The sequence below is a fragment of the Antechinus flavipes genome, chromosome 6, assembly GCF_016432865.1.
Source record: "Antechinus flavipes isolate AdamAnt ecotype Samford, QLD, Australia chromosome 6, AdamAnt_v2, whole genome shotgun sequence".
Lineage (NCBI taxonomy): Eukaryota > Metazoa > Chordata > Mammalia > Dasyuromorphia > Dasyuridae > Antechinus > Antechinus flavipes.
Window position 1 is genome coordinate 28,754,691 of NC_067403.1, and position 14,188 is coordinate 28,768,878.

At 32.2% G+C, this 14,188-nt stretch overlaps 1 protein-coding gene across 3 annotated transcripts in view; it reads left to right on the forward strand.

Moving 5' to 3' along the window:
* The window catches only part of UBE2K (ubiquitin conjugating enzyme E2 K), a 70,803-nt gene that overhangs the window by 29,615 nt on the left and 27,000 nt on the right, over positions 1-14,188 (forward strand). For 2 of the 3 annotated variants that reach the window (XM_051965640.1, XM_051965642.1), the window contains exon 4: positions 10,353-10,435. The exons of the other annotated variant lie outside the window; for it this stretch is intronic. In XM_051965640.1, the coding sequence (XP_051821600.1) occupies positions 10,353-10,435 (83 nt within the window). The remainder of the gene's footprint in view (positions 1-10,352; positions 10,436-14,188) is intronic. 3 annotated transcript variants of the gene reach the window in all.

Consider the following 14,188-nt stretch of genomic DNA (forward strand, 5'->3'; position numbering starts at 1 on the left):
TCTTTCTTTATTTTTCATTTATTTGATACTTCAGACATCTAGCTTTGTCATGATCATTTTGTTGATGATCCTAGTTAGTCTTTTCCTTGTTTCTTTGGGGTATATGCCTAGTGTGTTATACCTTTGTCAGACGCCTTGTGCAGTTTAGAGAATTTTAAGATCTAGTTCAAATTGATTTCTAAAATTGTTGAATCAGTTCATCACTTCATCCCCAATTCATTAGTGCCACTGTCCTCTCACAGCCCTTTGAACAATTTTCATTTTCTTATTTTTGATCATCTTTATCAATCGGTTGTTTTTTAGAGTTTTCCTTTTTTATCTGTCTCAAACCCTTAGCATTGGGCAAGAATTTATAAGATTTAAGCCTATTTCTCAAATATTTTCTACAGAGATAGATGTACTTCAATAGATGTACTTCTTCAAATATTCTTTTATTGAATTGAAATCTACTTTCCCAAAATTTTTGTCATGTTTTAAAAACATTTTTCTTCTTTTTATTAAAGAGCTATTTTTTTTTCCCTCCCCTTAGTCCTCAATAAAGAAAAAGAAAGCTCTTATAACAAATATGTGGAGATAAGCAAAACCAATGTCAGCATTGACCATGTCTAAAAAATATTTCTTATTCAGTACTCTTAGTTTAAAACTTCTACTGGATGTCCTAATTGTGATTGATCATGATGCTTTATCAGAATTTTTAACTCTTCCAAGTTATTACTTGTTGTTAATGTATGATTAGTTCATTTGGTTCTGTTCACTTTACTTTGCATCATTTTATACAAGTTTTTCTGGCCCTCTTTCATCATTTAAGCACAGTATATTCCATTGCATTCATATGCCATTGTTTTTTCATCCATTCTCAAATTCTTGTAACTTTTTGTTGTTGGTTCTAACTTTTATTTTTTGCAGTGTGTGAAAGTGAAATTCTTCGTGTTTTGTATTAATTAGCATTCTTTTTTTGCTATCCATTTCAGGGCCCCCTTTCCTTTCATCTTCTACATGAACTTAAAATTATTGAATCTTAATGTTGGAAGAAACCTTAAGTTATTTTGGCTAGGATTCTCTTAAACTTGAACCTTTAGCTTTCTATTCCTAGAGTTCACTTATAACTCAAAAGTTGCTTGGCCTTTAAGATTTTTAAGTCATAAATTCACCTCTGACAATACTCTTTGTCCTTGCTTTACACACACATTATTGAGCTTACTCTTTAGCTTCAACATGAAGTTTTAATTTTTCCATCCCAACACTATCATTTTCATTATCATTATTCTTTGGTCAATTTTAAAATGATAACTTTTTCTGTCTCTCATTTTTTTGATCTTCCTCAATCCTGTACAACTCCCAGTTCCTATATCCCTCTCAGAGCTGAGGACTGATGGAAAAAGTTATTATCTAACCTCAGCTGGATCCTTAATGCTGTTTTCCTTTATTTCTTTTACGAGACCTTATATGATCATTTTTTTTAAATTAAAAAAAATTCATGATCTTCACAATCATGAACAAATATTTCAGGGTTCCAGTGAAGAACAAAAAGAGGATTATAAATTTCCATTAATTACCCTACTTATTTTTGTCTTCACATGAACTTTTTTCCTGTATTTTTTCTTTTATCTATGCTTTATATTTTTTATATTTTTATCATTTTTCACTAACATCAACTGCATGGAGAATCATCTTCCTAGCCAAAAAAGTATAATCAAATAATCAAATAAAAAAAAAATAACACATTGATCATGCCTGATAACTATCTATGTATCTGTCTATCTCATTTAGCACTTGTAATTCATTTAGTTTTTTAACTTTGCTACTTCTTTCATTCTTGCCAGGCTAATGGGCATGTGATAGACTTTTAGAAATGTTTTATTTTGTCTCTTCTTATGGGTGATTAAGAACATTCTTTGATAGGTTTATATTAGTTATGAAAAATTTTTTTACACTTTTTTCAACTTGTCTATTGGAAATCACTCTTGTTTCACTGTCATTCATATACACACACATAGCGCCAACTTTCATAAGATTTTTATCAAATATATTTGCTATCAGGATTTTCCCTAACTTTGTTTTTCTTTTGTGTTTACTTTGCTTGTAAATTTATATTCCTATAATTGTCACTTCTCACTTTTGTAATTACCTGTCTTATTTTTTTAGGTATTGAGGCAAAGTCTTTATTAAGGTATATGTTACATATTGTGCTGAATGCCAAGGATACAGATATAGGCAAATAAGATAAGTCCCCTGTCTCAAAAACTGCTTATAATCTAGTGGAAGAAGACAGCACAAAATGGATTTTCAAGGAGCAGACAGCAAGAGTGTGGAGATGGCTAGAAATGATGTGAAAGTCTGGATTGAGGCAACTCAGTGGGAATGCTCTTCTCTGAGAGTGTCCACATACTATTTACAGATGAAAAGGGCCTCAGAACTCATGGGCTTTTTTTTTCCTCAAGTTATGGATGATGAAATGAAATATGGGATAAGAAGGCCAGCCATGTAATTCTGAAAATGTTTCATTGTAATTAAGAATTCTTCTAGCCATTATTGTGAAAGGTGTCCTCTTTAGTTGTGATAAAATAAAATCTTTTGACCTTTTCTGTATAGATCTTGTTTCCATTTTGAAGCTTGTTGTAGGCTTCAGGGGTCCTCAAACTATGGCCCATGGGCCAGATGCGGCAGCTGAGGACGATTATCCCCCTCACCTAGGGCTATGAAGTTTCTTTATTTAAAGGCCCACAAAACAAAGTTTTTGTTTTTACTTTACTCCGGCCCTCCAGCAGTCTGAGGGATAGTGAACTGGCCCCCTATTTTAAAAGTTTGAGGACCCCTGATATAGAATATAATTTGTCAGTCCTATTGTCCTTCTCATGGCAGACTGATTTCTGGTTTTTGTAGAGGTCCATCCAATAGATAGTGTCCTTAGGTTTATCAGACACTATACTACTTTGGTTACTTCTGGGCCTTCTAATAACAGCTAATTGACATTTACATAGCAAAGTGTGCACAGCACTTTACAAATACTGTCTTATTTGATTCTCATAGCAGCCTTGGAGGGGGATCCCTGATATCCCCATTTTTATGGGTGGGGAAACTGTCTAAATGACTTGCCCAAAAACCATTATGTCTGAGGCAGGATTTGAACATAGGTAGACTTTCTTTTTTTGAATAGTGTTTATTTTTTTTTTCTCAATTATATGTACAAAAAACATTTGTTTTAAAATTTTGAATTCCAAGCTCCCTCCCCTCTCTAATCTCTGAAATTGGAAGGAATTTAATGTAGTTTATACATGTATAAAACATATTAATCATGTTAGAACATAGGTCTTCTAATTTCAAATCCAGTGTACTGTTCATTTTTATTATTAATTGATTTTTTGGTGGAAGAGCGGCAAAGCAATTGCGGTTAAATGACTTGCCCCCAGGATCTTAAATATGTACAGTTCTTCTATTCATAGTTTCACATTATCATGCTGTACAAGAAAAATCAGGTCAAAAAGGGGGAAAAAGCAAAGAAACAACAATAGAAAAGATGAAAATACTATGCTATAATCCACACTCAGTTCCCATAGTCCTCTCTCTGTTTACAGATGGCTTTCTTAATCACAATTCTATTGGAATTGGCCTGAATAATCTCACTGTTAAAAAATCAAGTCCATCACAGCTGATTATCACATAATTCTGTTGTTGCCATGTACACTGTTCTCTTGCTTCTACTCATTCTAGACCTCTCCGAAAACATCCTGCTGATTGTTTCTTATAGATCAGTTGTAATCTGTAACATTCATATACCATAACTTATTCAGCCATTCTCCAGCTGATGGGCTATTGACTCACTTTCCAGCTCCTTGTCACTACAAAAAAGGGCTGCCACAAACATTTGCACATGTGGATCCTTTGCCCTTTTTTTATGATCTCTTTGGGATACAGGCCTAGTAGTGATACTGCTGGATCAAAGGATATGCACAGTTTGATAGCCCTTTGGGGATAGATCCAAATTGCTTTTCAGAATGGTGGGATTGGTTTATAACTCCATAAACAATGTATTAGTGTCCCAATTTTCACCACCCCCTTCAACATTTATCTTTATCTTTTCCTGTCATCTTAGTCAATCTGGAAGGTGTGTGTGTAGTGGTACCTTAGAGTTGTCTTAATTTGCATTTCTCTAATCAATAGTGATTTAAAGCATTTCTTCATATGACCAGAAATGGCTTTAATTTCTTTGTTTGAAAATTCTCTTCATATCCTTTGACCATTTATCAATTGGAGAATGGCTTGTATTCTTAGAAATTTGAGCCAGTTCTCTCTATATTTTAGAAATGAGGCCTTTATCAGAACTCTTGAATGTAAAACATTTTCCAGTTTTCTGCTTTACTTCTGAGAAGACCTTCCTCCCTTCCAATATTAATTTCTGCATCAGTGTCCTTAATCCCCATTCCTCATATTTCTTCCAGTACTATATTCCATTGGTTAATCATTTTCTTATTCTTCTTTTTTACTCTCCTTCACTAGCTTCTATATTTACAAATATGCTTAGATTTCTCTTTTATTTAAAAATAAAGTCCTTCTTTGCTATTTCCTCAACTTTTTCTATATCTCACCTCTTTATGCTCAAGTAGTCTACATGTCCTTATTGCTTCATTTTTTAAGTTGGTAAAATCAGATTTCTGTCCTACTATTTTTGAAACTGCCTTCCTCTTTGCTAATGCTAATCTAAATCCCATTCTCAATTCACATGAATTTTGCAGTGTTAACTCCAAGTTCAGGCCAAAACTTGCATATGAAAACTTATTTTACAGTGTTTTGCATGATGATGGGAAAGATAATTTTAATTTCAATTGAATTAATGCTTGAGTTTTGGAGTTCATTTGTCAAAAGTTAAGGAGTGAATGAAAATTAGTAGGAACAGGGAGTGATGAAGAGTAATTATTCCAGAAAATTACCTGAGAAAATAAGAAGTAGGGAGCAGCTTGAGAGGATAGTAGTTTCTAATGAAGTTTGTTCTTTTAAATGGTTGGAGAAGACTTGATATATTTTAGATAGTTAGATAAAGAGTCAATAGGATAGAGAGAGTGTGAAGATTAGGTATAGAGAGGAAAGATGATTGAGAATAGAGTGTTTTTGGACACCATGGAATTAATTATATGAAGGAGTTGATATTGGCTTAGAAAACCCAAGTACAGAAATCCTTGTGATAAGAGAGAAAATGCTTTGTTCTTAATGAATCCAAACAGATAATATATTAATTGAATTTTGTTGAGAATGGGTATTAAGGTTTTTTAGTCTTAATTATCTTCCTCTCATTTGAAAACCAGGTCACCATTTGACAGCTTCATGGTTTTTGAACTTGTAGTAGTTATGGTTTTTTTGATTTCTTGATCATCAAGTTCTTTCTGTTCCATGAAACAGAATTCTTCTTGGGTTAAAGACTTTAATTCACTTGAAACACATAATTCCATAAATGTTTCTGATTATACCTGAACTTTGTTTCCCTCTTGGTCTTAAAAAAAAGTTATTTCATTTTATCGTCACAGAAAACCTTTCCCTTGAATAGTGATATCAAAGGAGTTCAGAAGTAAGCATAATTTTAATTTGATTTTTGGTGTGCTAAATTTGAGTTGATAAATATTCAAATTGATAAAGAAAACTGTTTTATATCTATCTTGATATTTATTAGGATAAAATAAATGAATGAATTAAGAATAAAGGTAAACAAAGTTAGTCAGCACTTATTCCGTAAAGTACTGTGCTAATAAAACTCTTGGTGACATAGCCTCTGTTCTTAGTACATTCTAATGAGAAAGACAACTCTTTAAAAAAGTTTCAATCTCCAAATTTGGTGGAGAGGTCCTTTAGTTCATAGTGCAATGATCAAAACAGACAGTCTTATATATTTTTAAAGATGTAATTTCTGTTCATTTTAATGTTGAACATTTTGAAACTTCTAAGTACTTTGATATAGTGAAATTTGTTTTATGAATATTTCTTAGCTGTGACTAAAGGGAAGCAAATTACAGTTAAATGAAAAGATGAGTTTTCAAACATTTCTTGGAGAAACAAAGAATAGAGGAGGTACAGTTGGTTTTGGTGATTTAATATTACACTCATCATAAGTATTTGCAAAAAGATCACTAAGAAATTTATTGCACCTTATGTACCAACTTTGGTTGCTGAGAATGAAGAGGGAGAGAAGTTTTTTGAAGGACTTGATAAAACTCTGAGTTAAATCAGTATATTCTCTGATAGTTTTGGTGATTTCAGTGTAAGTGAGAAAAGTTGGTAATTTGTGAAAAAGAGCATAGTTCAGGAAGTAGAATCAATTTATACAAAGACATATATATGTTCCACAATAGTCTTATGATTGTCTATTGAACCACATTCTTTACAAGAAAAATTTGTAGACCCTTGACATGATGAACAACAAATAATGTGAAAGAAATGAAATAGACAATATTTCCTTAAAAGACTGTTCATGATGTGGGATTTACCTGGGATCAGCTGTCTCAGTAGTTAAACTACTGAATTGTCAGGGCAGTAATCAAAATTTGTAAAAGTTAGGACAAAATAATAAAGAGGAGGATTCAACATTGAAATGCTAAAATAGATTATAATGATTTTATACTAAATTATAATCAAAAGGAAGTATCCTAGCAATCATTTTGACTTAACACCAAGGTAACCCAATACAGCCTAAAGTGAGAATGTACACTCATTTACAAAATACTAACAGAAGGATGATAGCTAACTAAAAGGAGTATGATCTTATTAAGCAGGGAGAAGTGAAGAAAAAAATTAGTTTTAAAAAAGGTTTGAAAAAAGATCTAACTAGGCAATGTAATTCTAAGGGTAAAGGATGAAAATGGAAGGAGAAAAAAAAGACACATAAAGATTACTCTAAATAACTTTCACTTTCAAGGACAGTGGAACTACCACTGAATTCCTATCATAGTCCTGGATATCTTATAATAGAGACAGAAATAGTACTGAAGGAATAGAAAAGTCTTGATCAAATTTTTGTGGACACAATTATTATGACAATTAGTGATTAATATGGCATATCTCTGAAAGTGATAAAGATAACAAAGACTTTGCAAAAATCTTAATCCTTAATAACACCAAAAAAAGTTAACTCGCAAATCTTTTTGACCATATTCTTGCTCTATTATCTATCTGAAACTTTTCTATGCATGAATATAAGGAATCCTTTTTTAAAATTATAAATGAACAAGTAGTTTTAAACCAAGTGATATCCAATAATGTACTGTGTGTTTGTATGTATTTCCTACTTTGTAATTGAATGAGTTAGATATTCCTTTCAATGCCTAACAATAGAAATAATAATGTTAAATGTCTGATCTCATCATAAACATCAAGGGAAGAATTTACTAGAAAAATATATATTTATGAAATGTGCTCACCAAGTGATGGAAAAGATGTTGGTACAGACTTTTGGTTGAATAAGTATTGAGATCTTCCAGGTCTTCTTTGCATATGATGGTTCTCCGTGCATTGAATCCTGGAATCCTGGCAAATTTTGTTTGGAATGCAATCTATCATCACAAAAGAATATAGCCTGAGTAAACAGAGGGTGTGCTTTGTGTATTTACTTCAGTAAATTGGAAAATTTCCTGTGAAACCAGTCACCATTTAAAAATTTCCAATTTGTTAATCAGCATTTATTAGATACTTACTGTATGCCAGGCATTGTGCCAGGGAGATGGAGACCAAGAGCAATTCCACATTGCAGTATGGCAGTGAGATATGGAATACAACAGATTTTTGAAAAATTAAAAATGTCTGTTAGGCATACGATAATGGCATTTGTCACACATGGCAGATGTGAGAAAGTTTCAATATATAACTAATGAAAAACTTTGGAGTAGCCCTGGAGTAAAAGATGGCATCAAAGAAATGTGTGATATGGAGAGAAGATGGCTGGTTATATTGAAGAGGGACAGAAAGATAGCCAGGCTTTATATCATGTTAGCATAAAATGAAGAAACCCATCCATGTTTGGGGAGAGGAAAGAGACTTCTTTCACAGAACTTAGGGGAAGATATGAATAAGCATTGTAATCTCTGTAGTTTTAAGGAAAAGTTCCAAGTTGATGAAATCATGAATCCACTTGAATGTTATAATGAATATATATAATGAAGAATTAGATGAGGGAAAAGGAAAGAAAGGGTAAACATAATAGTGATTTGAATAATAATTATTCATACAACTTAGTTGATTACTTCTACCATTGTTTTAAATTACTAAAAAAAAAATTTCATTAAATCATAGTTTATAGGATATTAGAAATCAGGGTTACATAAGTAAGATGTTGAACTAGACATTTTCTTTGATTCCTATCACCTCACAAACATCTTCAAAACAGAAATTATGCATCAAAGATTAAACATCATTAGATATTTCCATGACCTACGATACCCAGAATCAAACAAGAAAGAAAATCAGCAACAATCTCAAACTCCAAGAATTTATATTCATTGACTTTGAGCTCATTTAGCACCTCTTTGACCCTGTTGGATAAGGTGTTCTTTCTGTCAGGCTTGGTTTTGTGCCAGGTATTGCCCTAGAAACACTTGGCACTGAGTCTTAGAGACATGTCCCACTCCCTTCATTCCTCAATTCTCCAGGCTTGCACCAGCAATTAGAGGTTTTCAGCACTAGTGCTTCTGGTTTGCAGGCTTCTGATTCTCAAAGGTTGGGACAACACTGACTGTCAAGGCCCAAGCAAACTTCCCCAGCCTAAAGTTGGAGTCTGCATAGAAGTAGGAAGAGGGAGAGAGGAAGGCAGTGTGAGGACGCAGAAATCAATTTTGATGCTAACATGTCATGTTCATGGTTCTACTAATGTACTCTTGCTTTCCAGTAGCATCGAAGGTAGCAAATGGGATGCTAAATGAGCTTTTGGAAAAAAATTTAAATTATTTGAAGGATATTTATTTTAGGATCTATTCTGTTCTGGTGGCAAACAGTGGGTGAGGTCAATATTGACTTTGTTTTCTTCTTACAAAGTAATTTTAAAAATAGGACATAAGTTCTCACAGAACTTAAAGCAAACCTATTTGTAGGTCTATCTATTATACTTATAAATTAGCTGTTCTTGAATACCTTAAGTGCAATATAGATTGTTGCATTCTTTTGTATATTGGAAATAACAACTTTTTTTCAGAAATATTTAGACAATTAGAATTGAAACTATTGCTTTGCTGTCTTTCCTGAAAAGTGGCACTATAATGAGTGAAAATTGTTCCTATCTTCTTTACCTCATCAAGGATGTAAAAATTTGTCAAAAAATTGGATGTGGGTCCGTAGTAACACTTTTAATAACCACAAAAAATTGAAACTAAAATAAGTGTCCATTGATAATGTAATTTTGCTTAACAAATTGAGATGTGTGAATATAGTGGCATATTTTCTCTGCTGTAAGAAGTGTAAAATATAAGAAATTCAGGCAAATATTGGCATGTTTGATATTAAAAGGGAAAAAAAGCAGAATATAGGAGAATAGTGTAATACATGGTGCCTTCGATAATGTAAGGGCAAATAATATTAAAGGGCAGACTTAATTGTAATGGACTTTATAGTCCCAAAAAATAGATAATGAAATGAATTTCCATTTTCTTAATAGGACATGGGCAGATATTTAAAAGGGGACATGTATTTACAACTGACTTTAGTCTATGTTAATTTTGGTTTACTGTTTTCCTTTGTTGAAAGGAAATAGTTAAATGGAGTAGAAATTGCTATATAAACAGGCATCAATAGAACTTGAAAAAGAAAAAAAGAGAAAGTATAAGAATAACTTTGCAAATTGGAGGATTACCTTGTGCTCATCCTGTACTTTTTCTTCCTCCAGAATCTTTTTCTTGCTTTATATTTTAACTCAGTTTAAATTTTGAAGTCTGCAAAGATCTCCTAGATGGTATTTGTTTGTATCAGTTATTTTAATACCTAATTAAACCTTTTCCCTTCCCCTCCATCTGTATTATAAATTGTTTCCAGGGAAGGGAATTCTTTATCCTACTTAGTAGATGCTTAGTATTTATTGATTTGAAAAAAGTAAAAAATTGTGAAAAGGCCAAAATATAATGAATGGATGGTAAGCTCCTCATCTTTGTGAAATGATATATTCATTCCTCTGATGACTCTTAATTTCTGGTTAATATGCCATTATAATATTAATATGATTTAAGTAGGTGGGAGATCTTATGGGCTCATTGATTGGTCCTCAAGGCCAACACCATTTAAAAGTTAATTTGACTTTATGTATACATACACATATATACATATTTTTATAGTGGGTATTTCTGTTTATAAAAATCTCAAGTAATGCTTTATATATATATACATTCTAGGTGCGGTTTATTACTAAAATTTGGCATCCTAATATTAGTTCTGTCACTGGGGCCATTTGTTTGGATATCCTGAAAGATCAATGGTAAGAAATTTTTATTTTTCTCTACTATCTTTCCCACCTCCCTCCTATTTAAAAAGGACTTGTTATGCTTTTCTTTGTCCTTTTCTTGGATAATAAGTATAAAATCAAATAATTTAAATCTACTTGGAAATAGTAGATTTACTTTGGAGCTACAAAAAATTCTTTTCAATTCTAATTTCTCATTTTGAAAATTAGTGAATGTGATGTGCTATTTCTTTAAATTCATTTTTCTCCTAGGTGGCTTCTTTTAAAAGGGTACTTAAAAAATGTTTCTTGAAGAAGTGAATTTGATTTTTGAGTAGATGAAATAAAAATCTCTCCCTTTCTTTATACTCCATAATACAATACTTGAATTATTTTTGATCATTTAAGAAGATCTCTTAACATTTCCCTTTTTGAGGATGAACCTCATTGAGTTTTGTTAAACTGGTTATCAAATGAGAGATTGAAAAACATATTATGGACACTTTAAAATTTAGTTGAAATTAATTAACTACTAAACATGTGTTCCATCGGGTTAATATTTGACTAACTCAGAATATCTGCTATGCCATACTTATTAATAATGGTAGCTACTATTTATAGAGTGCCTACTATATGTACCTGGTGGTGTAATAAGGGCTTGACATGATCTTCATAACAACTTTGGGAGATGGTTTAAATTATTATCTCCATTTTAAAATTGAGGAAGCTGAGCTAACAGGTTTGCCCCAGGCTTGCTCAGGGTCAGATAGCTAATAAGTATCTGAGGAAAGACAAAAGTGAATACAGATGTTCCTTCAATTCCAATGCACCAACAAACAGTCCCATGAGGCATCGAAAGAGAATTTGATGGAGACATAGTAACACAAGACTAGAAATACCTGTTAATGTGAAGCTTTAGATTTTGGATGACTTGTTAAAAAAATTTTAAGGACAATAAAAGATATTGATCTCAAAGGATGAAAAAAACAACATAAATACAAAATGGTAAATTATGTAAGCATTATTAAAAAATAAAAATATGGGTCATAACTGAGTACAGATCAGGCCAAATTGTATGGGGCCCTATGGATTAGCTCTTTTATTAATATATTAGGTACATGGGAGAGGTTTCAAGTTTTTACCAAATTATTTAACTAGGAAAGCCACAAGGAAATGCTTTTTATGTATGTATGACACAACTTGCAATTCTTTGGTACTATACTAACACTAAATATTAATGTGGTATTTTAATGATATTATTTTAAATATTCTCCTAAAATTATCTTCAGAGGACTTCTTTTTTGTTTTTATTAGATTTTGATTTATCATTTAGTGATTCTCCAGACAGCTATAGATTATTTGACTTTCCAGAACAATGTGGAAGTTCTTTTAAAAAATTATCTTTGAAATTATCTTGCTTTTATAAAAACTGTGTGTACCAGAAAGTCAGGAATGTAAGCAAAATCAATTGTGAATAATTAAATGTAAAACTCCAAAATGAATATGTAGATTTTAATTTTTTTTTTTTTTTTATTAAAAAGTACAGGATGGTTTAAGTACCTTATTTAGCGAGAGTTTTGACCTTATTGGCTCAATCCATTGGATGGGATTTATTTGGTTTTCTTGCTGAGAAAATTAATTTTGCCTTGCTAAATGTTCTTTAGGAACTAAAAATATCATTGTTTCTTATCCTTTTCACAGTATTTGGAATCTATAATTCTTTTCAAAAGGTTAGTTTAGAATGGTTAGCTATATTTGCCTTCAAGGAGTTTTCCTTTTTTCCCAGAGTATTGACTTAAATCTTGTGATCCAGGTCATATCTTTTTATCTCTGCCTCTGAAATAACTTCCCTTATCAAGATAGGCACAAAGTCTTAAAAATTTCTTTGTGTTGATTATATTTTCTTCATGAAAAAAAATTTTCTTGCCATACAGTTTTTTGAGGAATCTGTAAACCTTTGATAATCTGGATTGTGAACCATGTTTGCCAACTTTCTTTTGGTTAAAGTTACTAAGTATCATGTTGATTTTTTTGGGGGGGTCCCATTTTTTTCCCCATTATCTTCATAGAATCTTTCTACTTCTTTGTATGCTTCTATCACTTGTTTCCTTGGAAGTCTGCTTGCTTACACTTGTCTTGATGTCTTGTGTACGGGATGAAAACAACTCTGGGAATTTGCTAATTTTTTAAAAATCACATTTCACTAGAGGGAAAAAAAACCACACCAAACTTAACAACCCAGACTTGTGGTCTGGAAGTGATATTTGAAGTAATCCAGTTACTTCTCATTTTATAACAAAGGGAACTGAGACCCTGAGAGTCTTATCCAAGATTACATAGGTAGTATGTGGGGCAGAGCTGGTGGTATTTGAATTAGGTTCTCTGATTCCAAATCTGAACTAAAACATGTATCTATGGAGCTAATATTGTCAAGTCTTAGATTATCCTCTTGGGGACTGTATTCTGGCCGTGATAGAGTCTGATGACAGCTATACTTGTGGTGGTTTCAGATGGATACAAATAGCACTGCTAAAAGCTTTAATTATTCTAGGTTACAAAGGCAGCAAGGGAAGAAACATTAAGTGCTTGATTTGGGCTAGACACTTCATTCACTGCTTTACAGATATCTTATTGGATTTTCACAACCATCCCAGAAGGGGAGTGTTGTTATGGTTTCCATTTCCCATTTTGAGGAAACAGAGGCCAGTTTGCCCAGAATCATACCCTAGGAAGTCAAACTTGACTTCAGACGCAGTTCTTTATCCACTGTATCAATTTTGGTTAAGAAATGGAAGGTTTTAGGAGCTCAGGTGGTGTTTCTGTCTCTGGTATTGATTGATGGCAAGAACTTCAGAAGAAAGGCATAATTTGGAAGTGACTTTTTGGAAGGTATTCTCTAAAAACGGGTTTTGGCTTTTGGACATTGACTTAGAGTAATGGCAGGTTTTTGATTGAGGACAGAATATACCTTAACAAAGTTTGGTAAAAATGTATTTGTTTGAAGCTTTAAAGGATTACAAAGGAAGTAAAAAAAATGCCTCTGTGTGTCTATCACACTAGACATTGTAGAGATACACTTCAATGTCTGAAGAGAAATAGCAGAAAAAATTCATAGTATGGTGGAGGGGGGAGGGGAAGGGAATGAAGCCAAAAAAAGGAGCCAGTAATGAAACTCATTGCTTCAGTTATATATATGTGTGTGTATATGTGAAAGTGGGAGTAATTTTATTTCAAAGGAATAGAGTAAGGTAAAAAAAGGAGCAGGAATGGAGTAAATAGCGTGTATTAAATCATCATATTTGAGGAAATGAAGAAGCATGTTCAGTAGAAATAGAAATTAAATGTAATAATTACATTATTATTTGAAGGGTAATAATAATTATATCATTACAAGAAGGAAAGGTGTGGAAGACAAGTTGGAGGAACAGTTCAAATGTCTGAGGTGAAGGCATGATTGTAATACTAATGATGAAATTCAGTTTTCTGAATGTCTGCTATATAACAGAATACCTAACAATTTCCTGTTTAATTATAATTTATCCTTCAAAATAGAGAAGGCAATGAAGGGAACTTCAGTATCTGATTTTTCCCAGCAAGAAATAATCTTGATTAAATAGATATTGACAGGACCTTTCCATGAAAAGTAGTAACTTATTTTTGATGGAATAGGAGACAAAAACTAGAGATCATGTAGCTTTTACCAAAAAATTTTGAGACCACATTTCAAAGGCTTTCAAGAAAGGGTATATAGCGAAACCCCTACATAGAAAATTTTACATGGGAATTTAA